The 25160-nt window shown below is 45.8% G+C and overlaps 1 protein-coding gene across 6 annotated transcripts in view; it reads left to right on the top strand.

The window, feature by feature from the left end:
• The window catches only part of esr1 (estrogen receptor 1), a 408574-nt gene that overhangs the window by 248956 nt on the left and 134458 nt on the right, over positions 1-25160 (top strand). For all 6 annotated transcript variants that reach the window (XM_070889920.1, XM_070889924.1, XM_070889921.1 and 3 more), the window contains one exon: positions 6979-7117. In XM_070889920.1, the coding sequence (XP_070746021.1) occupies positions 6979-7117 (139 nt within the window). The remainder of the gene's footprint in view (positions 1-6978; positions 7118-25160) is intronic.

Here is a 25160-nt window from a genome sequence, read left to right as displayed (position 1 = left end):
ATCAACCACAAGGTGATCCTGCGTAAGCTACTGGTGCGGAGACGCTGGATTTGAGCAAGGCCATCACGATTGCCCAGGCATGGATGACGACAGACAAAAACGTAAAGCAGATATCATTGAAAAATCGGAACTCGGCAAGTACTGTAAACAAGATAGTATCGTCATTTGGCAGAGCTGCATATGGCAGGGCCTACCAGACTGCATACGCGAAACCTGTGGCTGCTCATAGTCTGCCAATGGGAATGAATACAATATCACCGTGTTGGCGTTGTGGGGGAAATCATCGGTGTCGGTTTAAACAGTATATTTGTAAAGGCTGTTCGAGAGTGGGGCATCTCCAGCACGTGTGTCCACAACTGAGCAAGCGTGCTGCGACACTCCACATGGAGGACGATGACCAGTCTAGCATGGATCCGGATATGCAATCCGAGATACCAGTGGAGGAAGTGTATGGACTTTATGCGTTCCTAACAAAGAGCCAACCGATAATGTTTAATGTAAAACTTAATGGTGTGCCGGTATCGATGGAATTGGACACGGGTGCGAGTCAATCAATAATGAGCCAGAGGACATTCGACAGGCTGTGGGATACTAAGGCTGTGAGGCCTAAGCTGAGTCCAGTCAATGCCAAGTTGCGTACGTACACTTAAGAACTCATAACGATGATTGGCAGTGCAGTAATCAAGGTGTCGTATGATGGTGCGGTTCACGATTTACAGTTATGGATTGTTCCAGGCAATGGTCCAATGATGTTCAGCAGGAACTGGTTCGAAAAATCAAATGGAACTGGAATGAGATCAAAGCATTGTCGTCGTCGTCGGATACTCTATTTGCCTAAGTGCTGAGCAAGTTCCTCTCGCTGTTTGAACCAGGCATCAGCAATTTCACGGGAGCCAAGGTGCAGATCTACGTGGACTCAGATGCAAGACCCGTCCATCATAAAGCTCGGGCAGTTCCGTACGTGATGAGGGAGATGGTCGAAATCGAACAGGACAGACTCCAATGTGAAGGGATCATATCACCAGTTGAATTTAACGAATGGGCCAGCCCCATTTTTCTCGTGTTGAAAAATGATGGCACTGTCAGGATTTGTGGAGACTACAAGATTATGATCAACCGAGTTTCGAAACAGGATCAATACCCATTACCGAAGGCTGATGACCTGTTTGCAACGCTAGCCGTGGGGAAGTCGTTCACAAAACTGGATCTGATGTCGGCCTACATGACACAGGAGCTGCTCGACACGTCGAAGAAACTTACGTGCATCAACACTTATAAAGGACTGTTTATCTACAACAGGTGCCCTTTTGGAATTTGCTCAGCTGCAGCCATATTTCAGAGGAACATGGAGAATCTACTGAAGTCAGTCCCCAGAACCGTCGTGTTCCAAGAAGACATACTGGTCACAGGTCGTGACTCCGCCGAACATCTGAACAACCTGGAAGAGGTTCTACATCGTCTGGACAAAGTGGGACTCAGGCTGAAACGCTCGAAGTGCGCCTTCATGGCACCGGAAGTCGAATTCCTGGGGAAGAAAATTGCTGCTGACGGTATCAGGCCAACAGACTCGAAAACCAATCCATCAAAAATGCACCCAAGCCTCAGAATGTGATGAAGCTGCGTTCATTCGTTAGTCTACTCAACTACTTCGGTAATTTCTTACGTAGATTTTGCACCTTATTAGGACCACTGCACATGCTGCTAAGAAAAGGCGACATTTGGGTTTGGGGTGCGTCTCAAGATAGAGCTTTTGAGACATCTCAAGACCAGGCTCTCTCTCGTCCACCCTGATGAATAATCGTGTCGAATACAGATGTCAAAGTCAGCAAGGGTATCACGATCGTGCTACTGTGTCACAACATTTCTATCAATGATCCTGTGTATGTACTGAATTATGGTCAAGGTCTCAAATGGATTGCCGGTACTGTTATGGCCAAGGAGAGTAATAGAGTGTTTGTTGTCAAGCTCAAGAATTGGCAGACATTCAGGAAACATGTCAATCAGATAAAGCTGCAGCACATGGATGAACCGGAACAGTCTGAGGAAGACACAATCAGTGACCAACCAACCTACCCTCAGTCATCAGAGAACTCTGTTATCATCAATGAATCTGGACTTTCAATCACTGACATGGTCAATGAATCTGGACTTTCAATCCCTGAAGTGGCCATTGCCACTCCCATCAGATCAGCTGCCCAGACCCCAGTCATAACAGACTCAGAATGCTCACCCAAGGCTGGAGTTGTTCAACTCAGGAGCGGAAAGCCCCGGACCATCTCAATTTGTAAACCCAAGCATTCATACATGACAATATCCCCCTTTACTACTACCTTAAAGGGGGATATTGTTATGTATGTGTGCTTGGGTTTACTAGCCACCAGGTGGCGCCACTGTCAGAGGTCATTGGGCTATGCGCACGTGTGTGAGGCTCAGGTATAAAAGGCCAGCCATCTTGTAATGTAATCACTTTGGGCCCGAATAAAGTAGAGCCAGGTTTGTACCTGTTCGGAGTTTACAGTATTCCGTCTATTGAGTTATTTCATACACAACAGCTAGGTTGTTAAAAAGCTTTGGGATCCTTGGCTTTATTAATAGAGACAACAGAGTACAAAAGCGAGGAAGTTATGGTAAAACACTGGTTAGGCCCCAGCTGAAGTATTGTATTAAATTCTGGACACCACACTTTAGGAAGGATGTCAAGGCCTTGGTGAGAGGGCAGGAGAGATTTACTAGAATGGTACCAGGTGTCAGTGGAGAGACTGGAGAAGCGGTGATTGTTTTCCTTCGAGCAGAGAAGTTTAAGAGGAGATTTGATGGAGGTGTTCACAATAACGAATGGTTTTGATAGAGTAAATAAGAAGACACTGTTTCCAGTGCCAAAAGTGGACACAGATTTAAGATAATTGGCTACAGAACGAGAGGTGACACAAGGAAACATTATTTCACACAGCGAGTTGTAGTGATATGGAGTACATTGCCTGAAAGGGTGATGGAAACAGATTCAGTAGTAACATTCAAAAGGGAATTGGATAAATAGTTGAAGGGGAGAGAATTGCAAGGCTCTGGGGAAAGAACAGGGAAGTGGGATTAATTGGATAGCCCTTTCAAAGAGCCGGCACAGGCACAGTGGGCTGAATGACCTCTTTTTGCGATGTATTATTCTATGATAGTAAAAAGGTGTTGGGGCAGTGGAGTAGCAGGGCATGAGTTTGCTTCTCGACCCTTCATGTGATGAGCTTCCGATCACAACAATAATAACACTGAGGAGATTTGAGTCGGAACTCTGCATTTACCCACATGAGGCCCGGTCCCTCCAGGTTGTCCTCGAGAAGCACTTATTGGCAGGTCTCCAGCAAAGGTGTGTGATGTGGCATGGGGACATGTACAGGAGGCAATGTTGGATGGTCAAACTAAACTTCAAGAAAAAGGCCTGTTACTGAGCAATCTGTTCACCAGGTTTCACCCGCTGCCCATCCGTACAGTCACCTCTCCTCAACGTACATCAGTTTCCCCGATTGTGGACAGGATGGCCAACATGCGGAGTGATGGTGGAGATGGCAAAAACCTTGTCTCGTCATAGGTGCAAAAATATATAAAAACAAAGACTTGCATTTATATAGTGCCTTTCATGACCTCGGGACGTCCCAAAAAGCTTTACAGGCAATTAAGTACTTTTAAAATGTAGTCACTTGTTGTAATGCAGACACACAGCAGCCAAAGTGCACACAGCAAGGTCCCCAAAACAGCAATATGACAATGACCAGATCATCAGTTTTAGTACTGCTGGTTGAGGGCTAAATATTAGCCAGGACACTTGGCGAACTCCCCTGCTCTTCTTTGAATAACACCATGTGATCTTTGACATCCATCTGAGAGCACAGACAGGGCCTTGGTTTAATGTCCCATCCGAAAGACGGCACCTCCGACAGTACATATGTACAGACAACCAAAAACAGGGCTCACGTGACGAGGCCAGGTGTAACTGCTGCTGAGTATTGGTAATGAATGCTGTTTTTGAACACAAGTTAGTTTGTGTTCTGACAGAGCGATTACAAGGAAGAATGTTTCAGATTCAAGAAGCCGAATGCTTTAGCAAGAATGCACTAAGCATTCCCCTTCTCAGATACGATAACTAAAGGGACAGCGACTGGACTAGGAGAGAATTTGCACTCAAATTAGGGGTTTCTGTTAGAATGACTAGTGGCTCAGGTGATCTGATAGAGGTGTTTAAAATGGTAAAATAATTCAATAGTGCAGATAGAGAGAAACTATTTCCTCTGGTGGAGGATTCAAGAACAAGGGGCATAATCTTCAATTTAGAACCATGCCATTCAGGAGCTAAATCAGGGAGCACCTTTTCACACAAAGGGTAGTGGAAATCTTGAACACTCTCCCAAAAGGTTGTGGATGCTGGGGTCCAATTATAGCTTTCAAGACAGAGATCAATAGATTTTTGTTGGGTAAGGGTAACAAGGGATATGGAACAAATATGGATAAATGGAGTTGAGGTACCGATCAGCCATGATCTGATTGAATGGTGGAACAGGTTTGAGGGGCTGAATGGCCTCCTCCTGTTCCTGTGTTCTTCTCTTCAGTATGGTCTCTTCTAAGCTAGATGATGGATAAGTAGAGAATATTTAGTCCCCATGCTCGTAAGCTTCTGATTCACCTGTGTATGAATGCACCTGTGAGTATGCTCACAGGTTTGTCGAACTGTTGCATTGTGAGGGGCTTAGCCAGTCACTTGATGTTCACAAGACTCAATAAAACCCCAGTCAGTTAAGTCTAGGTCATTCATGATGAGGTATGCAGTCGTGAGCCTAGTGGATGAACTGGTAATGTGTAATGTGATAAACTTTTGTGAATAAACCAACTAGTTCTTAATAGCAATGTGTTGCTATGAATTCTTAAGCAAAGAACCCATGCAGCAAATACATTAACAACCTGCACTGGTGCAAGGAGCTGGATTGGATGTCATGCTTCCCTGGAAGGGAGGGAATACCAGAGGAAGATCTATCTTCAGATCGTACTCACAGATCTCCTTTGGGCCCTCCTGAGGACGTGAAAGGCGCTATATAAATGTATTCCTTTCTTTCTTTAGCAGGTGACTTAGAGAAGTGATGGGGTTCGGGAGCAGGACACCCACTCAGTCTCTCAGCCAACATTTATCTTTGAAGTCGCACATTCTATCCTTATTTTTTACATTTTCATTAAAAATCCCTATGTCCATATTTATAATGGGAACTGCCGATGCAAACTTGTCACGTTGTAATTACAACTTCAGGACAGTGGTGGCGCTGCAGATCTTTCACTGGCAGGACAGTGTGATTATAGCGTGACAAGTTCGCATAGTTTCCATTATAAATATAGACATAGCAACTTTTAGTGGAAAAAGTTGACAAGAAGTGTGTGCAGAAGTAAGGTCTTTAATATGTAGGAAGTGGTAAAGTGTTAAGTACAAAAGCAGTTTCATCGTATTTCAAAGGGTTTCCTCCGTCAGTCTGGTGGATAACTTGTGAATGAATAAAACTCTGCCAACTCTTTCTATTGGATATTCAGTGTGGAAGCTCACACGAAGTGGTTCGGGAATCAGGTGCAGAGATCTCCTAATTCTTGGCACTCTCCGTTTTCCAGACTAAAAAATTGGGAATACCACAAATCAGGCACTGAGGGCTGAACCACATGCTCATCCAGTGAGACTCAAAGCCTTGCTAAATTTACTCTGTGAAGTATACGACTTAAACCCCCCTTTAGCTATCTTTGTGACATCGCCCGACTCAGCCCCTGCCTCAGCCCATCTGCTGCTGAAACCCTCATCCATGCCTCCAATACCTCTAGTCCCGACTATTCCAAAGCTCTCCTGGACGGCCTCTCACCTTCCGCCCTCTGTAAGCTTCAGCTCATCCAAAAGTCTGCTGCCTGTATCCTATCCCACACCAAGTCCCGTTCACCCATCACCCCTGACCCTTGTGCTCACTGAATCATGGTCCTAGTCCGCCAATGCCTCGATTTTAAAATTCTCAGCATCGTGTTTAAATCCCTTTGTGGCCTTGCTTTGCTTCATTTCTGTAACATCCAATCCTGCAACCCTTTTGAGATCTCATTCATCCTCTGATTTTGTCTGTGTGCATCCCTACCTCCTTCACCCCACCATTGTTGGCTGTGCTTTAACTGCCTAGGCCCTAATCTCTGAAATTCCCTCCCTAAACCTCTGCCTCTCCACCTCTCTCAATCGCCCCTTCTAATATCTCCTCCTTCGGCTCAGCTTCCATTTCTGTCTGATTATAGCTCCATGCTTTCGCCATTGGTCGGCTGACACATCCATCCGTGCAGTGCTCCCCCTTCTCATGCTCATTGGAAAGTGAACAGACTCTTTGTTATTTGATTGGATGATTCATGACTGTCATTCAAACAGCCTTTCTTCCCCCTCTCCAATATTATTATATCTAATTGTATATCTCAAATAAAGCAACATGACTGAGTCTTGTAGACGTGAGTAAGTATGATCTTAGTCTCTTTATTCTAACTCCAGAGTACTGGTACAGCATGGAAGACCTGCTTATATACAGTGCTCCCAAGGGATGCTGGGATCCCTTGGGACTCCAACAGATATGCCCTCTAGTGGCGACAGCATGCTGGTTACATGGTGTTACATACATAACATCACTCCCCCCAAAGTCAATAGTACACTTATTTACAGGTTGAGACGATCTGGGGCTTTCCGCTCCCTAGTCGATCGTCTTGGTGCAAACCATTTCTTAATACTGTATAATATAAGGTGTTCATGGATTTGTTTTTTCATTTGATTGATGCTGTCAGCATGATTGCAATGTGTGTGTGCTTGCTCCAGGAGAATGGGCACAGCGCTGTGCTGTCAGCCCTGTATACAATTAGCTGACTCGATGCTTGCTATGTCTTGTTCTCACTGTATTTACTGTATATGTATCTCTAACACAGTCTTTTCCCCCACTCCCCCAGGATTCGTGGATTTAACGCTTCATGACCAGGTGCAACTATTGGAATGCTGCTGGTTAGAAATCTTGATGATTGGCCTTGTCTGGCGCTCCATGGAACATCCGGGAAAGCTCATATTTGCTCCAGATCTGGTTTTGGACAGGTATTTCAACCTTAGCTCATTGGTTTGCACAGATGTGATTTTGGACTCAGCACGTCATTAATTTACGCTGATCAAACACAAGACGCTGAGCCAAAGTCCTGTCTTTCCTGATTACACTTCCTCATTTCTGTTGATAGGCCGATGAGCACAGAATGAAGAAACACATTTGGCTAAACTAAAGAGGTGGGTGGTCGGGGGGGAAATTATACCATGTACATTCCAGAACCAAATTCCTGCTGAGTGTGATAAGCATATGCAGCTGCATCATGCAGAAGTCCAACTTTTTGGCCTAGACATTCGGATCACGTGTGCCAAATTTACAGGCATAAATTGGACACCTAAGGGCCAATATGGTTGGTGGGGTGAGCATGCTCATTCCGCGCCGCGCGTCATTTGGTTAGGGCTCCTCCGTAGGCGTCCAGGGTGTGCGCCTGAACTAGGCATTGGAACCTTTTCAATATGCAAATCGGGGTCTAGCGCCCGTTTCAGGCCACTATTTGGGAAATTGGATTGCGAATGACAGCAGAAAGCGACGTACATGCTGCAGTCAATTGCTGCAGCCGCTCAGCAGCCAAACCAGTAAATGTTTTTTTTTTTACTTACCTTTATTGTGGTGCCAGGAAGAGCAGGAGTGCTCCTCCCAGTTCTGCATTAAAACCGTGTGCCGCTGCCGTCCACCATTCACCCCCATTCTGTTCCCCGCCGCCCCTCCCCCCCACAGCCTCCCGAGCTCCCCTCAGATCATTGGCCAATATCCAAGCTGGCCAATCTTGTGCCCCTGCCGCTTTGACTATGTGCTGCACTGGGCACGCACTCCAATTTGGGCGCGATCCAATTTCTACGCCATAGCATTGATCTGTGCACCACGAGGGAGAACCATTGCTTCTCCTCCTTGCTGTGCATTCCAGATAGGAATATGTAACTTCTATAACCAGCCCCCTTTTAGCTGGAATTTTAACTGTCACAATAAAACAGACATTTGTTTCTCATCCACTGGGAAAGGAATTCTAACACAGCCGCAGAGTACAAACACAAAACCCAACTCTTCCTCGTTCAAATTCGGATTCTTTCAAAAAACCTAGATTTGATGCCGTAAAGTTATTGACTTTTGTAGCTTTGTTTGTAATTCAGATGATGATGAAAAGCACAACTTGTGATTGAGGCACAGGATAACTCGGGCCTGAGCCTGGACACACACTGCTGATGCAGTCGATGTCTCAGGAAGCTGTAAGATATAGCCATGGTGAAGGGATTTTTGCTCAAATTGCAAAAAGGCAGCCTGGTAGCCAATTTGGAAATCAACATGTTTTCCAGACACCTCCAAGGATTTCCTGCTGTGGCACAGAGTTGGACTCTTGGTGATGATGACTTTGAAAGTGAGGAAGCTGTGAAGAGAAAAAGATTAGTGAAGACAAATGTAGGTCCCTTGCAGTCAGATTCAGGTGAATTTATAATGGGGAACAAAGAAATGGCAGACCAATTGAACAAATACTTTGGTTCTGTCTTCACGAAGGAAGACACAAATAACCTTCCGGAAATATTAGGGGACCAAGGGTCTAGCGAGAAGGAGGAACTGAAGGAAATCCTTATTAGTCAGGAAATTGTGTTAAGGTAATTGATGGGATTGAAGGCCGATAAATTCCCAGAGCCTGATAGTCTGCATCCCAGAGTACTTAAGGAAATGGCCCTAGAAATAGTGGATGCATTGGTGATCATTTTCCAACAGTCTATCGACTCTGGATCAGTTCCTATGGACTGGAGCGGAGCTAATGTAACACCACTTTTTTAAAAAAGGAGGAAGAGAGAAAACGGGTAATTATAGACTGGTTAGCCTGACATCAGTATTGGGGAAAATGTTGGAATCAATTATTAAAGATGAAATAGCAGCACATTTGGAAAGCAGTGACAGGATTGGTCCAAGTCAGCATGGATTTATGAAATCATGCTTGACAAATCTTTTGGAATTTTTTGAGGATGTAACTGGTAGAGTGGACAAGGGAGAACCAGTGGATGTGGTGTATTTGGACTTTCAAAAGGCTTTTGACAAGATCCTACACAAGAGATTGGTGTGCAAAATTAAAGCACATGGTATTGTGGGTAGTGTATTGACGTGGATAGAGAACTGGTTGGCAGACAGGAAACAGAGTCGGGATAAACGGGTCCTTTTCAGAATGGCAGGCAGTGATTAGTGGGGTGCCGCAGGGCTCAGTGCTGCAACCACAGCTATTTATAATATACATCAATGATTTAGATGAGGGAATTGAGTGTAATATCTTCAAGTTTGCAAATGACACTAAACTGGGTGGCGGTGTGAGCTGTGAGGAGGATGCTAAGGGGCTGCAGGATGACTTGGACAGGTTAGGTGAGTGGGCAAATGCATGGCAGATGCAGTATAATGTGAATAAATGTGAGATTATCCACTTTGGTGGCAAAAACACGAAGGCAGAATATTATCTTAATGGCGGCAGATTAGGAAAAGGGGAGATGCAACGAGACCTGGGTGTCATGATACATCTGTCATTGAAGGTTGGCATGCAGGTACAGCAGGCGGTTAAGAAGGCAAATGTTGGCCTTCATAGCTAGGGGATTTGAGTATAGGAGCAGGGAGGTCTTGCTGCAGCTGTACAGGGTCTTGCTGAGGCCTCACTTGGAATATTGTGTTCAGTTTTGGTCTCCTAATCTGAAGAAGGACGTTCTTGCTATTGAGGGAGTGCAGCGAAGGTTCACCAGACTGATTCCCGGGATGGCAGGACTGACATATGAGGAGAGGCTGGATCGAGTGGCCTGTATTCACTGGAGTTTAGAAGAATGAGAGGGGATCTCATAGAAGCATATAAAATTCTGACGGGACTGGACAAGTTAGATGCAGGAAGAATGTTCCCGATGTTGGGGAAGTCCAGAACCAGGGGTCACAGTCTAAGGATAAGGGGTAAGCCATTTAGGACCGAGGTGAGGAGAAACTTCTTCACTCAGAGAGTTGTTAACCTGTGGAATTCTCTTCTGCAGAGAGTTGTTGATGCCAGTTCATTGGATATATTCAAAAGGGAGTTAGATATGGCTCTTATGGCTAAAGGGATCAAGAGGTAGGGAGAGAAAGCAGGAAAGAGGTACTGAGGTGAATGATCAGCCATGATCTTATTGAATGGTGGTGCAGGCTCAAGGGGCCGAATAGCCTACTCCTGCACCTATTTTTCTATGTTTCTATGTACAATAGCGCTAGCAACTGTGAGCAGTCCTGGTCTCCATATTACAAAAAGGACATCGAAAGACTGGACAAAGTGAAGAAGTGATTTATAAGGATGATACCAGTACTGAGAGGGTACAACAATCAGGAAAGACTGAACAGGCTTGTGCTTCTTTCTCTGGAACAGAGAAGGTTGAGAGGTGACAGGGTTTGATCGGGTAGATACCGAGAAGATGTTTCCCCTTGTGGGGGCATTCCAAACTCCAGCGATTCAGGTGGATGGGGTCCCCTGAATGGTTATCTGGTGTTTTTAAAAAAATTTTTTGCAAATGTTAAATTTTATCTGATCCCCCCCCTCCCTGGGCCCGACTCAATCCTCGGCGGCACTTTGCCAAGGATTGCATTTGCTGCTGAGAATGGGAGCTCCCACCCGCTGCCGCCCAGATTCAGGGTGTCAGGGTGTCAGCGGTACTTTGGGTGGCACTTGGGCAGAACTTAGTTTTCAGGGCAATAGAGTGGCAAAGTTCTGTTTCAACTCCATACAGTAGGTACAATGCCAATGTAGTTTCTTCATGCCTAGTCAAAACCGGCTCTGTTCTCACTGATCTACATTAGTCCCCCCCCCCGCCATGCATTCAATTCTCTTTGTTCTTTCTCTCCTTTTATTTATTATGTTCTCATTATTATTTTGCACTTTTAACTCCCCTGTTGGTGTTAGCTTGTCTCTTGTCAGAAGATTATGGGTTCAAAGAATTATCTGGCCTAATCCTACTTTCCAGCTCTCGGTCTGTAGCCTTGTAGGTTACAGCAATTCAAGTGCAATTTTAAATGCAATGAGGGTTTCTGCCTCTACTACCCTTTCAGGCACTGAGTTCCAGACCCCCACCACCCTCTGGGTGAAAACATTTCTCCTCAAATCACCTCTAATTCTCCTACCAATTACTTTAAATCTATGCCCGCTGGTTGTTGACCCCTCTGCTAAGGGAAATAAGGCCTTCCTATCCACTCTATGTAGACCCCTCATAATTTTATACACCTCAATTAAATTTCCCCTCAGCCTCCTCTGTTCCAAAGAAAACAACCCTAGCCTATCCAATCTTTCCTCATAGCTAAAATTCTCCAGTCCAGGCAACATCCTCGTAAATCTCCTTTGTGCCCTCTCTAGTACAATCACATCCTTCCTATAATGTGGTGACCAGAACTGCACTTAGTACTCTAGCTGTGGCCTAACCAGTGTTTTATACAGTTCAAGCATAACCTCCCTGCTCTTGTATTCTTTGCCTAGGCAAATAAAAGCAAGTATTCCGTATGCCTTCTTAACCACCTTATCGAACTGTCCTGCTACCTTCAGGGATCTGTGGACATGCACTCCAAGGTCCCTCTGATCCTCTATATTTCTCAGTGTCGTACCATTTATTGTGTATGCCCTTGACTTGTTCCCCCTCTCCGGATTGAATTCCACTGTTCTGCTCGTCTAACTAGTTCATTGATAACTTTCTGCAGTCTACAGCTTTCTTCATCATTATCAACCATACGGCTAACTTTTGTATCATCTGCAAACTTCTAAATCATACCCTCTACATTCAAGCCCCAGTCCAGAGACCAGAGCACTTAACCGAGACCCGCACCTCAGTACATTACTGAGGGAGTGCTGTACTGTCAGAGGTGCTGTCCTTCAGAGAGAATTCTGCCTGCTCCAATGGTCAGGTACACTTTAAAGAACATAAGAACATAAGAATGAGGAACAGGAGTAGGCCATCTAGCCCTCGAGCCTGCTCCACCATTCAACAAGATCATGGCTGATCTGGCCGTGGACTCAACTCCACTTACCCGGCCCGCTCCCCGTAATCCTTAATTCCCTTATTGGTTGAAAATCTGTCTATCTGTGATTTGAATACATTCAATGAGCTAGCCTCAACTGCTTCCTTGGGCAGAGAATTCCACATATTCACAACCCTCTGGGAGAAGAAATTCCTTCTCAACTCGGTTTTAAATTGGCTCCCCCGTATTTTGATGGGCTATGCCCCCTGGTTCTAGTCTCCCCGACCAGTGGAAACAACCTCTCTGCCTCGATCTTGTCTATCCCTTTCATTATTTTAAATGTTTCTATAAGATCACCCCTCATCCTTCTGAACTCCAACGAGTAAAGACACAGTCTGCTCAATCTATCATCATAAGGTAACCTTCTCATCTCTGGAATCAGCCTAGTGAATCGTCTCTGCACCCCCTTCAAAGCTAATATATCCTTCCTTAAATAAGGTGACCAAAACTGCATGCAGTACTCCAGGTGCGGCCTCACTAATACCCTATACAGTTGCAGCAAGACCTCCCTGCTTTTGTACTCCATCCCTCTCTCAATGAAGGCCAACATTCCATTCGCCTTCCTGATTACCTGCAGCACCTGCAAACTAACTTTTTGGGATTCATGCACAAGGACCCCCAGGTCCCTCTGCACCGCAGCATGTTGTAATTTCTCCCCATTCAAATAATATTCCCTTTTACTGTTTTTTTTTCCAAGGTGGATGACCTCACATTTTCCGACATTGTATTCCATCTGCCAAACCTTAGCCCATTCGCTTAACCTATCTAAATCTCTTTGCAGCCTCTCTGTGTCCTCTACACAACCCGCTTTCCCACTAATCTTTGTGTCATCTGCAAATTTTGTTACACTACACTCTGTCCCCTCTTCCAGGTCATCTATGTATATTGTAAACGGTTGTGGTCCCAGCACCGATCCCTGTGGCACACCACTAACCACCGATTTCCAACCCGAAAAGGACCCATTTATCCCGACTCTCTGCTTTCTGTTAGCCAGCCAATTCTCGATCCATGCTAATACATTTCCTCTGACTCCACATACCTTTATCTTCTGCAGTAACCTTTTGTGTGGCACCTTATCGAATGCCTTTTGGAAATCTAAATACACCACATCCATCGGTACACCTCTATCCACCATGCTCGTTATATTCTAGTAAATTAGTTAAACATGATTTCCCCTTCATGAATCCATGTTGCGTCTGCTTGATTGCACTATTCCTATCTAGATGTCCCGCTATTTCTTCCTTAATGATAGTTTCAAGCATTTTCCCCACTACAGATGTTAAACTAACCGGCCTATAGTTACCTGCCTTCCCATGACACTGTTGGAATAAGACCAGCGGAGATCTCCCGGTGTCCTGAACAATATTTCTCCTTCAGCTAGTGCCACCAGAAAGAGATCTTCTCATTCATCTCATTGCTGTATTTGAGATCTTGCTGTGCACAAAATGGCTGCTATGTTACCGAATGAATTATAAAGTGATTGATTGGATCCAAAGTGCTTCAAAATGTTTCTGAGGGGTGCGATAAGGAGACACATAATGCAAGTCTTCCCTCCTATATTATCCGTGTTGTTTTCTCTTAATTACTCATTATCCAATTATAATATATTTTTTGTACATACTGATTCTTTTAGTTTTAGCATGATGGTCAAGAGCAGCCAAGATGTCTAGTGGGAAGATTAAAATCAGTCCCAGGGAATTAAGGAGCGATGTGGGTCGGGGACAGAGCAGCAGGGAGAGTGTAAAGAGAGCGCATAACTTTACACATATAGACAGACAAACGAACAATGACGGACAGGAAAAGACCTTCTGGTCCATCCAGCCAGTCCCACACAACTGCAATGCCCTGTGCATCAGAATAAATACACTCCGTACCCCACCCAAAATCATTTGATCTCCTGAAAAAACAGATTAAAAACCCAGGCCAATTTGGGACAAATTCCCCTCCGACCCCGTTGGAGGGTTGAAACTTTCATGGTGGAGAACAACTTTATTAAATCATAACAGGGCAAGATGGTGGAAGAGTGCATAGCAAGAAAGGCAGGTTAGGACTACAGGCCATATGGGCAGGAGGTTATGAGATTGAGGGAGGCGGACAAAGTGGACACAGTCTGATATCTGATATGTAAAAGAACTGTACCTTTCATTGACAAGGACTAGAGTCCAGCACAATGGAACTAGAAGGACGAGTAATGATCATTTTAATACTATAGACTGCAAGTATTACAGGTGTAAAGTTGCACTTGTGTGATATTTATGCTGTGTTGCGAATTCGGACATAGTTTAACTTGGTGGTAAAGCGAAAAATGACAATTGTGCCAATTATTGAAGGTAGCCTCAATTAACCTTACCCAAAGCTGCAAATTCCAATTTATTATTTGGTATATCCAAGCCTCACTCAGATTAACATTTAACCAATGCCAGTGAAACAAAGCTACTGTGACAGAAACACATTTTTAAAATAGTTCATGTGAATCATTCAGACATCTTTGGGGGGGCCTCCAGTGTTTATAGTGATGATTGTACCCGTGTCATTGGCAACTATGTGCAGCAAACCCTAAGTATATTGCATTAATTTACTGCATTTTCCTTGGAATATATATCTTTGAACATAAATGCACCTCTGGCATCTGTAATGTCAGCAGAATCCACAAGTGGTTATGTGACTGGACCAGTAATCCAGAGCACTGGACTGATAATGTAGAAAAAGTGAGTTCAAATCACACTGTGGCAGCTTGAGAATTTAAATTCAGTTTAAAAAAATCAGAAAATCAAAAGCTGGTATCAGTAAAAGTGTCCTTGAAGATGTCCTATTGTCGTAAAAACAAACTGGTTTACTAATGTACTTTAGGGGAGGAAACCTGTCATCCTTACCCTGTCTGACCTATGTATGACCCCGGTCCCACACCAACATGGCTGACTCTTAACTGCCCTCTGAAGTGGTCTAGCAAGCCCCTCAAGGGCAACTAGGGATGGACAATGAATGGCAACTTTCCCAGTGACATCCACATCCTGAGAATTAATCATTGAAAAAGAGATAGAATGCAATATGTGCCTGACCACATAATCTGCAGTGACCGGACAACCTGCAGTGGAAGGGTGACCAGTCAACCTGCAGAGTGACCGGTCAACCTGCAGAGTGACCACACAACCTGCAGAGTGACCGGACAACCTGCAGAGTGACCGGTCAACCTGCAGAGTGACCGGACAACCTGCAGAGTGACCAGTCAACCTGCAGAGTGACCAGTCAACCTGCAGAGTGACTACACAACCTGCAGAATGAACAGTCAACCTGCAGAATGAACGGTCAACCTGCAGAATGAACGGACAACCTGCAGAGTGACCAGTCAACCTGCAGAGTGACCGGTCAACCTGCAGAGTGACTACACAACCTGCAGAATGAACAGTCAACCTGCAGAGTTACTACACAACCTGCAGAGTGAACAGTCAACCTGCAGAATAAACGGTCAACCTGCAGAATGAACGGTCAACCTGCAGAATGAACAGTCAACCTGCAGAGTGACTACACAACCTGCAGAGTGAACAGTCAACCTGCAGAGTGAACGGTCAACCTGCAGAGTGACTACACAACCTGCAGAGTGAACAGTCAACCTGCAGAATGAACGGTCAACCTGCAGAGTGAACAGTCAACCTGCAGAATGAACGGTCAACCTGCAGAATGAACGGTCAACCTGCAGAGTGAACGGTCAACCTGCAGAGTGACTACACAACCTGCAGAATGAACAGTCAACCTGCAGAGTGAACAGTCAACCTGCAGAATGAACGGTCAACCTGCAGAGTGAACAGTCAACCTGCAGAGTGAACAGTCAACCTGCAGAATGAACGGTCAACCTGCAGAGTGACCGGTCAACCTGCAGAGTGACTACACAACCTGCAGAATGAACAGTCAACCTGCAGAGTGAACAGTCAACCTGCAGAGTGACTACACAACCTGCAGAGTGAACAGTCAACCTGCAGAGTGAACAGTCAACCTGCAGAGTGAACAGTCAACCTGCAGAGTGAACGGTCAACCTGCAGAGTGAACGGTCAACCTGCAGAGTGACTACACAACCTGCAGAGTGAACGGTCAACCTGCAGAGTGAACGGTCAACCTGCAGAGTGACTACACAACCTGCAGAATGAACAGTCAACCTGCAGAATGAACGGTCAACCTGCAGAGTGAACGGTCAACCTGCAGAGTGAACGGTCAACCTGCAGAATGAACGGTCAACCTGCAGAATGAACAGTCAACCTGCAGAGTGAACGGTCAACCTGCAGAGTGAACGGTCAACCTGCAGAATGAACGGTCAACCTGCAGAGTGAACGGTCAACCTGCAGAATGAACGGTCAACCTGCAGAGTGACTACACAACCTGCAGAATGAACAGTCAACCTGCAGAGTGAACAGTCAACCTGCAGAGTGACTACACAACCTGCAGAGTGAACAGTCAACCTGCAGAATGAACGGTCAACCTGCAGAATGAACGGTCAACCTGCAGAATGAACGGTCAACCTGCAGAGTGAACGGTCAACCTGCAGAGTGAACGGTCAACCTGCAGAATGAACGGTCAACCTGCAGAGTGAACGGTCAAGTTGCAGAATGAACGGTCAACCTGCAGAATGAACGGACAACCTGCAGAGTGACTACACAACCTGCAGAGTGACCGGACAACCTGCAGACTGACTACACAACCTGCAGAGTGACTGGTCAACCTGCAGAGTGACTACACAACCTGCAGAGTGACTGGACACTCTGCTGCAGGCTCCATCCTACAGATAAATTGGGATCACAAAACTGGCCAGCAGAAAAGGAAGACAATGGCGATAAAAGTGAGAAAAATAAATGCCTCACACAGTCGGAAGAGAGATACAGATGAGGCCCAACTTCATTAATCCCCCATCGCAGTATCCAACTGTTTCCTGAATGATTCCAGAGTTTTGCCCTCCGCAGCGGTACCTGGAATCTCTAAGCGAAGAGGAATTTGCAGCATCTACCCTGCATGAATTTGAACCTGTGTTCCCATGCCCTACTGTCAAGGTTTAGTTTGCAGTAGTATCCCTTTTCCATACTCTCTAATTTCTTATATCCATAAGCTCACCTCTTTTTAATGCTGGGAAACTCAAGTTTCACTTGTCTTCCCTTCTGACTTATCCCGTCGACACCAGTGATTGGTCTTGTTGCACTTCTCCGAGTGGCCTCCACAGCTTGAATGTCTTCCTTGTGTCTCAATGGCCAGAAGCGTACGGAGTGCGCCAGGGTGCAGTGTGAATAGAGCAGTCATGGACCCGACTCTTTGGCTGCCAAGTGCAGCATTTGATTTGCGTTGTTGACTACTGCTCCACGACATTAAGTGTCGAGCCGACTGAAACACCTAGAAATCTTGCAACGTTAATTGCAACTAAAACAAAATGACAGGTAAAGAATCACTTTCTATTTTAAAACTAGTATACAATTTGCTTTTATTTTCTCAGATAAAGTTTAAAATGCGAACTTGAAATGAACAGGAAATAATAATTCTTTTTTGCCACCTCTGCACCGTGTCAGTAATTCTGTACAATATCACGACCGCATTTGAACAAAACAACATTTTCAATATCTCAGAAGTTTGCGCGATTGCTGTACTAAGATGTCTAGATTTGAGAAAAAGTGTCTGCTGAGCTTTAGAAACCCCACTGGCCAATCAGTGTCCTGCAGATCGATACTCTAGATGACAAGGGCATCTCAGTAACAAGAGGTGTAGATGCTGGCTCCATAATGGTGACTTAGGGGAGACCTGAGTAGTTACTTCATGGAGCAACATGGAGGAAGGTTGCTGGTTTTGCACCAGTATAATGAGTGGATGGAACACTGATCTACCTGCTCTTCAAGCTGTGCCAAAATCCACTTGTGTAATCTGGGTGTTCCTGGATGGCCTTTGCCAGCAGCTTGCTCAAGCAGGAACATATTCTCCTCTACAGGCTCCTGGGATGATGCTGGGGGCGCAGGACGTGGAGACTGTGGAAGGGCCCGCGTTCGTCCCAGTGTGGCTGAGCTGTTTCCTCGCTCGTCGTTCATTGCAGAGCCTCCTCCATATTCGCGGGAGCTCAAAGAAAGCCCACTGGAAGATACAGCAACAGGGCTTTCTGTGGTTCAGTACGCGGGTTTCCTCTCACTGGGTGACCATGACAATTCCCCGTCAGTCGCTTTCCTGCGTCTTGCCGCGTCCTCGGAAATGTTTGTGTTCTCATGGATGGATGTAGCAGAACTGGATGAAGGTAAAGTCTCCGTGGTGAGAAGGAGGATATTGTGCACCTTATGACACGAAACACGAGAGTACATATTGACTGAAATTCAAGAAGCACTGCTGCACATACCAGACTGCTTTTTTGCTCTTTTTCGTTTTGTTGCTTTAAAGGTCAGATTACACACACACTCGGTTGTAGTAATGCAGGATCAGGTCTTTATTAAAACTTCATACTACACAAAAACCAGTATGAAAGTTACTGAGACATACACTTCACAAAACCAGTGCATGCTCCCTGCTCTTAAGACAATGTCTCTGCTAAAACATTGTCCGCTCACATCTCTTATACAAAATCAGGTCTTTGAACTCTATATTCCATACATACTATCAATAAATCATAGTATTTGTTGCGCTTTGGATGTACTGACAGACTGACGATGTAAACTAAACAACCAGCCACTCACATCCTGAGATTGGTTTATTGCCGCAATTGACTCCTGCCATGAATTTAATTACTACAGGTACAACGTCTGAAATCCGTCAATCTCGGGACTGAGACCGTGCCAGTTTTTGGATTTTTCCAGATTTTGGACCTCGCTGTTGGCGCTCCTCGCCGCTCACCCATCCTCGCCGCCCGCTGATCTTCCGCTCCTCACCGCCCACCGATCCACCGATCTTCACCTCCCGCTGACCCTCCGATTCTCGCCGCCCACGGTCCCCGGACGCTGCGGCTTTTACCAGTTTTTTCATCCCTTCGCCGCCCGATTGTGCCATCTTTGCCGCTGCAAAAATGTGTGGTTTTGCCACAGCCGGATTGTGGACGCTGCACCTGTATATAACACACAGGTGACCAAATTGACACGTTTGTATATGGCTGAATAACTCTCAACTTCTAGCATCTCCTTTCCTGTGGATGCATTCTCTGCTTTGATCTAAACTTCAATTTACAATCCATGCTCATCAGAAAAGCTGCTTCAACTTTTAACCCAGCATGTGTTATCTCAGACTGTGCCAAAAGCGAGGTATTGGAGAAATACGGGTTCTCGCTCCCACAGCAGGCAGATTTCAAAATAGGTATTCTCAGTGCAGCTGTGGCATATTTGCAAAGGACTTGATTTCATGTATATTAAAGATGTTACAGACTAAAGCAGGAAGCTGATTGAGGTAAGCATTATGCAAAGCAATTTCGACCTCTCCTCAATTGCAAAAAAGGGTTATTCAGGAATAAACATCAGGCGATAAATTTAACAGACTGCTGGGACTTTAGTCGTGAACTTTCCCATTTGTGAGGCAACTTGAACATTTATCCCTTGTGTGCTTCAGTCACATTCCATGCAGCTGTGCCTCCGCGGCCTGCTTTGGACTATCAAAAATTTCAGGTCGAGTTTCTTTCTTGCCGTCCTTTTGACACTATTGCTGCATTTCATGCAATTCAGTGTCGCCCATTAATTTCTAATTGGATTTTTTTGTGAATTATTGCTGACATCGGCCACATTAGATGACTGCTGGCTCTTCCGCAGTCTCCACCTCCTGCTCTCCCAGCATCAGTGGATTGAAAGTCCAGATTCATTGATGACGGCGGAGTCCTCTGATGATTGAGGGTAGGTTGGTTGGTCACTGATTGTGTCTTCCTCAGACTGTTCCGGTTCATCCGTGTGCCGCAGCTTTATCTGATTAACAAGTTTCCTGCATGTTTGCCCATTCTTGAGCTTGGCGATAAACACTCTGTTACCCTCGTTGGCCGTAACAGTACCAGCGATCCACTTGGGACCTTGACCATAATTTCGTACATACACAGGATCGTTAACAGAAATGTCGCGTGACACAGCAGCGCGATCATGAGACCACTGCTGACTTTGACGTCTGTATTCAACATGATCATTCAAGTCAGGGTGGACGAGAGAGAGCCTGGTCTTGTCCTGTAACTAAGCAATATGCATGATAAGCAAGTCTGCAGTGAACCTTGAGTTACACGTTTCATACTCTGCTTGGTGGCTTGGACAGCACGCTCTGCTTGACCATTAGATGCGGGTTTGAATGGTGCTGACCTCACATGTTTGATACCATTGAGTTTCATGAACTCTTGAAACTCCAGACTAGTGAAACAAAGTCTGTTGTTGCTTACAACGATGTCGGGCAGACCATGAGTGGAAAACATGACACGAAGGCTCTCAATGGTAGCTGTGGATGTATTGGATGACATGATTATACTCTATCCACTTGGAATATGCATCCACCACAACTAAAAACATCTTTCCCAGGAAGGTACATGCAAAGTCGATGTGGATCCTGGACCATGGTTTAGATGGCCACGACCACAGACTCAGCGGCGATTCCGCTGGTACTTTACTAAGCTGCATGTAAGTGTTGCACTGATGCACACATGATTCCAGATCAGAGTCAATTCCAGACCACCATACATGAGACCTGGCAACAGCTTTCATCATGACAATACCGGGATGAGTGCTATGTAGATCATGTACAAATTTCTCTCTGCCTTTCTTAGGCATAACAACACGATGACCCCACAGTAAACAATCTGACTGAATGGATAGTTCATCTTTGCGATGGTTGTAAGATTTGGTCTCACCACCCATTTGCTTGGGTATGGCAGACCAATCACCACTAAGGACACAACATTTCACAACCGATAATATTGGGTCCTGGCTGGTCCAGGTCTTAACTTGTTGAGCCGTGACAGCGGTTCCTTCACTTTCAAAAGCATCCATAACTAACAGTAGGTCTGCAGGTTGTGGTGTCTCCACCTCCGGTGTGGGCAATGGCAGACGGCTCAGTGCATCGACACAATTCTCGGTGCTAGGCCTATGCCGAATGACATAATCATAGGCAGATAATGTCAGCGCCCACCTCTGGATGCGGGACGATGCATTGGTATTGATACCTTTGTTTTCTGAATACAATGAAATGAGTGGCTTATGATTTGCTTCCAGTTTAAACCGAAGACCAAACAGGCATTGATGCATCTTTTTATCCCCATACACACAGGCTAATGCTTCTTTTTCTACCATGCTGTGGGCTCTTTCCACCTTTGACAAACTTTTAGAAGCATACACAACAGGTTGTAGTTTACTCGACTCAGCTTGTTGGAGCACGCAACCAACTCCATATGACGAAGCATCACAGGTCAATACTAGACGCTTACACGATCATAATGTACCAGCAGCTTGTTAGAGCAAAGCAGATTAGTAGCTTTCTCAAAAGCTCTGTCTTGAGACGCACCTCAAACCCAGTTGTCCCCTTTTCTTAGCAGCATGTGCAGTGGCTCTAATAAAGTGCTCCATCTAGTTAGGAAATTACCGAAATAGTTGAGTAGACCAAGGAATGAATGCAGCTCCGTCACATTCTGATGGCCTTGGTTTTCGAGTCCGTAGGCCTGATGCCATGAGCAGCAATTTTCCTCCCCAGGAATTCGACTTCCGGTGCCATGAAGACGCACTTCAAACGTTTCAGTCTGAGTCCCACTTTGTCCAGATGATGAAGAACCTCTTCCAGGTTGTTCAGATGTTCGGCGATGTCACGACCTGTGACCAGGATGTCATCTTGGAACACGACGGTTCTGGGAATGGACTTCAGTAGACTCTCCATGTTCCTCTGAAATATGGCTGCGGCAGAGCGAATTCCAAAAGGACACCTGTTGTACATAAACAGTCCTTTATGAGTGTTAATGCATGGACATTTTTATCGACATCTCGACCAGCTCCTGTGTCATGAAGGCCGATGTCAGATCCAGCTTAGTGAACGACTTCCCCCGGCTAGCATTGCAAAGAGGTCATCGGCCTTTGGTAATGGGTATTGATCCTGTTTTGAAACTCGGTTGATCATAACCTTGTACTTTCCACAAATCCTGACAGTGCCATCATTCTTCAACACAGGAACAATGGGGCTGGCCCATTCGATAAATTCGACCGGTGATATGACTCCTTCACACTGGAGTCTGTCCAGTTCAATTTCAACCTTCTCCCTCATCATTTACGGAACTGCCCGAGCTTTATGACGGACGGGCCTTGCATCTGAGTCCACGTGGATCTGCACCTTGGCTTTCGTGAATTTGCCGATGCCTGATTCAAACAGCGAGGGGAACTTGCTCAGCACTTGAGCACATGGAGTATCATCCTCCGACAACAATGCTTTGATATCATTCCAATTCCATTTGATTTTTTCTAGGCAATTCCTGCCGAACAGCATTGGACCATTGCCTGGAACAACCCATAACGGTAAATCATGAACCGCACCATCATACGACACCTTGACTACTGCACTGCCAATCACTCTTTTGAGTTCTTTAGTGTACGTACGCAACTTGGCATTGACTGGACTCTGATTGGGCCTCACAGCCTTAGTGTCCCACAGCTTGTTGAATGTCCTCTGGTTCATTATTGATTGACTCACACCCGTGTCCAATTCCATCGATACCGGCACACCATTACGTTTCACATTAATCATTATCAGTTGGCTCTTTGTAAGGAATGAATACAGTTCAACACTTCCTCCTCTGGTATCTCTGTTTGCATATCCAGATCCGCGCTATACTGGTTATCATCCTCCACATGTGTCGCAGCATGCTTGCTCAGTTGCGGACACATGCGCTGGAGATGCCCCAGTCTCGAACAGCCTTTACAAATGTACTGTTTAAACCGACATTGATGAGGCCGATGATTGCCCCCACAGCGCCAACACGGTGAAATCGGATTCATTCCCATTGGCGGACTTTGGACAGCCACAGGTTTCGCATACGCAGTCAAGTAGGCCCTGACATAAGCAGCTCTGTCAAACGACGATACAATCTTGTTTACAGTACTTGCCGAGTTCCGATTTTTTGATGATATCTGCTTTAAGTTTTTGTCCATCTTCATACATGCCTGGGTAATCGTGATGGCCTTGCTCAAATCCAGCATCTCCGCCACCAGTAGCTTACGCAGGATCACCTCGTGGTTGATGCCGATTACAAAGAAGTCCCGCAGCTTGTCTCCCAATGCGTTTTCGAACTTACACGGTCCAGCTAGACGTCTTAGGTTGGCAACGAACTCCGACACATCCTGGCCCTCAGAACGAATATGCTTGTAGAGTCGATGTCGTGAGATGATGATGCCTTCTTCTGGTTTGAGATGGTCACGTACCAGAGCACACAATTCCTCATAGTCCTTATCCGTTGGACTTGCAGGTGAGAGAAGATTCTTTGAGTCCATAGATTTTATGACAGCAAACCGTGAGGAAGACTGCTCTGCGCCTAACTGCGTCAGTGAGTTCCTCCATTTTGTTTGCCACGAAGTACTGGTCCAAGCGAGCTACAAAATCTGCCCAGTCCTCTCCCTCCACGAATCTCTCCAGAATTCCAATTGTGCTCATTTTTGCATGCGAAGGTTCTTAAGTTACCTTGTCCCCAAATGTTATGTGTGCAATTACTCGATAGACTGAATACTGTAAACTAACACAGGTACAAACCTGGTTCTGCTTTATTTGGGTCCAAAGTGATTACATTATATGATGGCTTGCCTTTTATGCCTGGGCCGCACACATGTGCGTACAGCTCACTGACCTCCGACAGTCACGCCATCTGGTGGCGAGTAACCCCAAGTATATATACATGACAGTTACCAGGACATACCTATCCTAACCTTTGTTGTGCAGTTTTAACCCAAGTTTCCTGTGTCCATTCATATGTGCATTTTGGCTGTTCTGGACCTGAGCACATTACTTCCACCTCTCTTTTGTTTTCTCTGTTCACACCCTGTATTGGGCACTTCTCGCATGTCTCCTCGCTTTCCTGTTACCCAGTCGTGCCTCCTTTCATTTCTCGCCTCTCGGGTACTTTGCCCACTTAAATCCCTATGCCAACCCAGCACTATTCTCCAACCTTCCCACTCTCCTGCCGCCGTCCCAGGCTTGCTTCCCTGTTGGATAAGCCCACAGTTTCCCTCCGCGCCTCTCTTGGTATTCTCCGTAGGGCCCATCGATGCATTCGTTGCTGCCTCCTTACGAGCAGTAACTCCACTACCTCATCTGCCTCCCTCACTGCCCTTTCCACCCAGCATGCTCACTGCGGGCTAAGCTTGCCAACCTCCTTCCCCCGTTCTGCTCACCCCTCCCAGCGCTGACCCTATGAATCCTGCCAGCGAATCGACTGTCATCACCCCTCTCCGCATCTTCTTCCAGAATGCCCATTGTGAACAAGGCCCTTGCCATCCATGAACTTAATGTGAATGATTGCATCGACATCATGGCCTTGACGGAAAATTGGCTGATGGGTGATGACACCTTGCTCATTACTGAAGCCTCCTCATCTGGCTGTACCATCCACCCTTTGCCCCACCCAAACCGCCATTGTGGTGGTTTGTCCCTTATCACAAAATCTCCAAAGTCCTTTAATGTGTTGTTGCCCCCCAAATTCTTGTCCATCATTCCGCAACTCCAAGATTGAATCCCTCCAGTCAGATTTCTGGCCCTGTAACAGTACTGAAACAGCCCTTATCAAAGCCGCAAATGACATCGTATGTGACCGTGACCATGATTAACTATCCCTCCTCATCCTTCTTAACCAGTCTGCAGCCTTTGACACAGTTGACGACATCATCCTCCTCCAACGCCTCTCCTCCACTGTCCAGCGAAGTGGGACTGCCCTCTACTGGTGCCACTTTAATCTATCCAGTCATAGCCAGAGAATCTCCTGCAATGGTTTCTCTTCCTGCTCCCACACTGTTACCCCTGGAGTCCCACAAGGACCGATCCTTGGCCCCCTCCAATTTCTCATCTACATGCTGCTGCTCAGTAACATCATCCGAAAATACAACGTCACAT

Source organism: Pristiophorus japonicus, chromosome 9, assembly GCF_044704955.1.
Source record: "Pristiophorus japonicus isolate sPriJap1 chromosome 9, sPriJap1.hap1, whole genome shotgun sequence".
NCBI classification, from domain to species: Eukaryota; Metazoa; Chordata; class Chondrichthyes; family Pristiophoridae; genus Pristiophorus; species Pristiophorus japonicus.
Note: the sequence above shows the minus strand (reverse complement) of the source record. Positions and strands in the feature narration are given on the sequence as shown.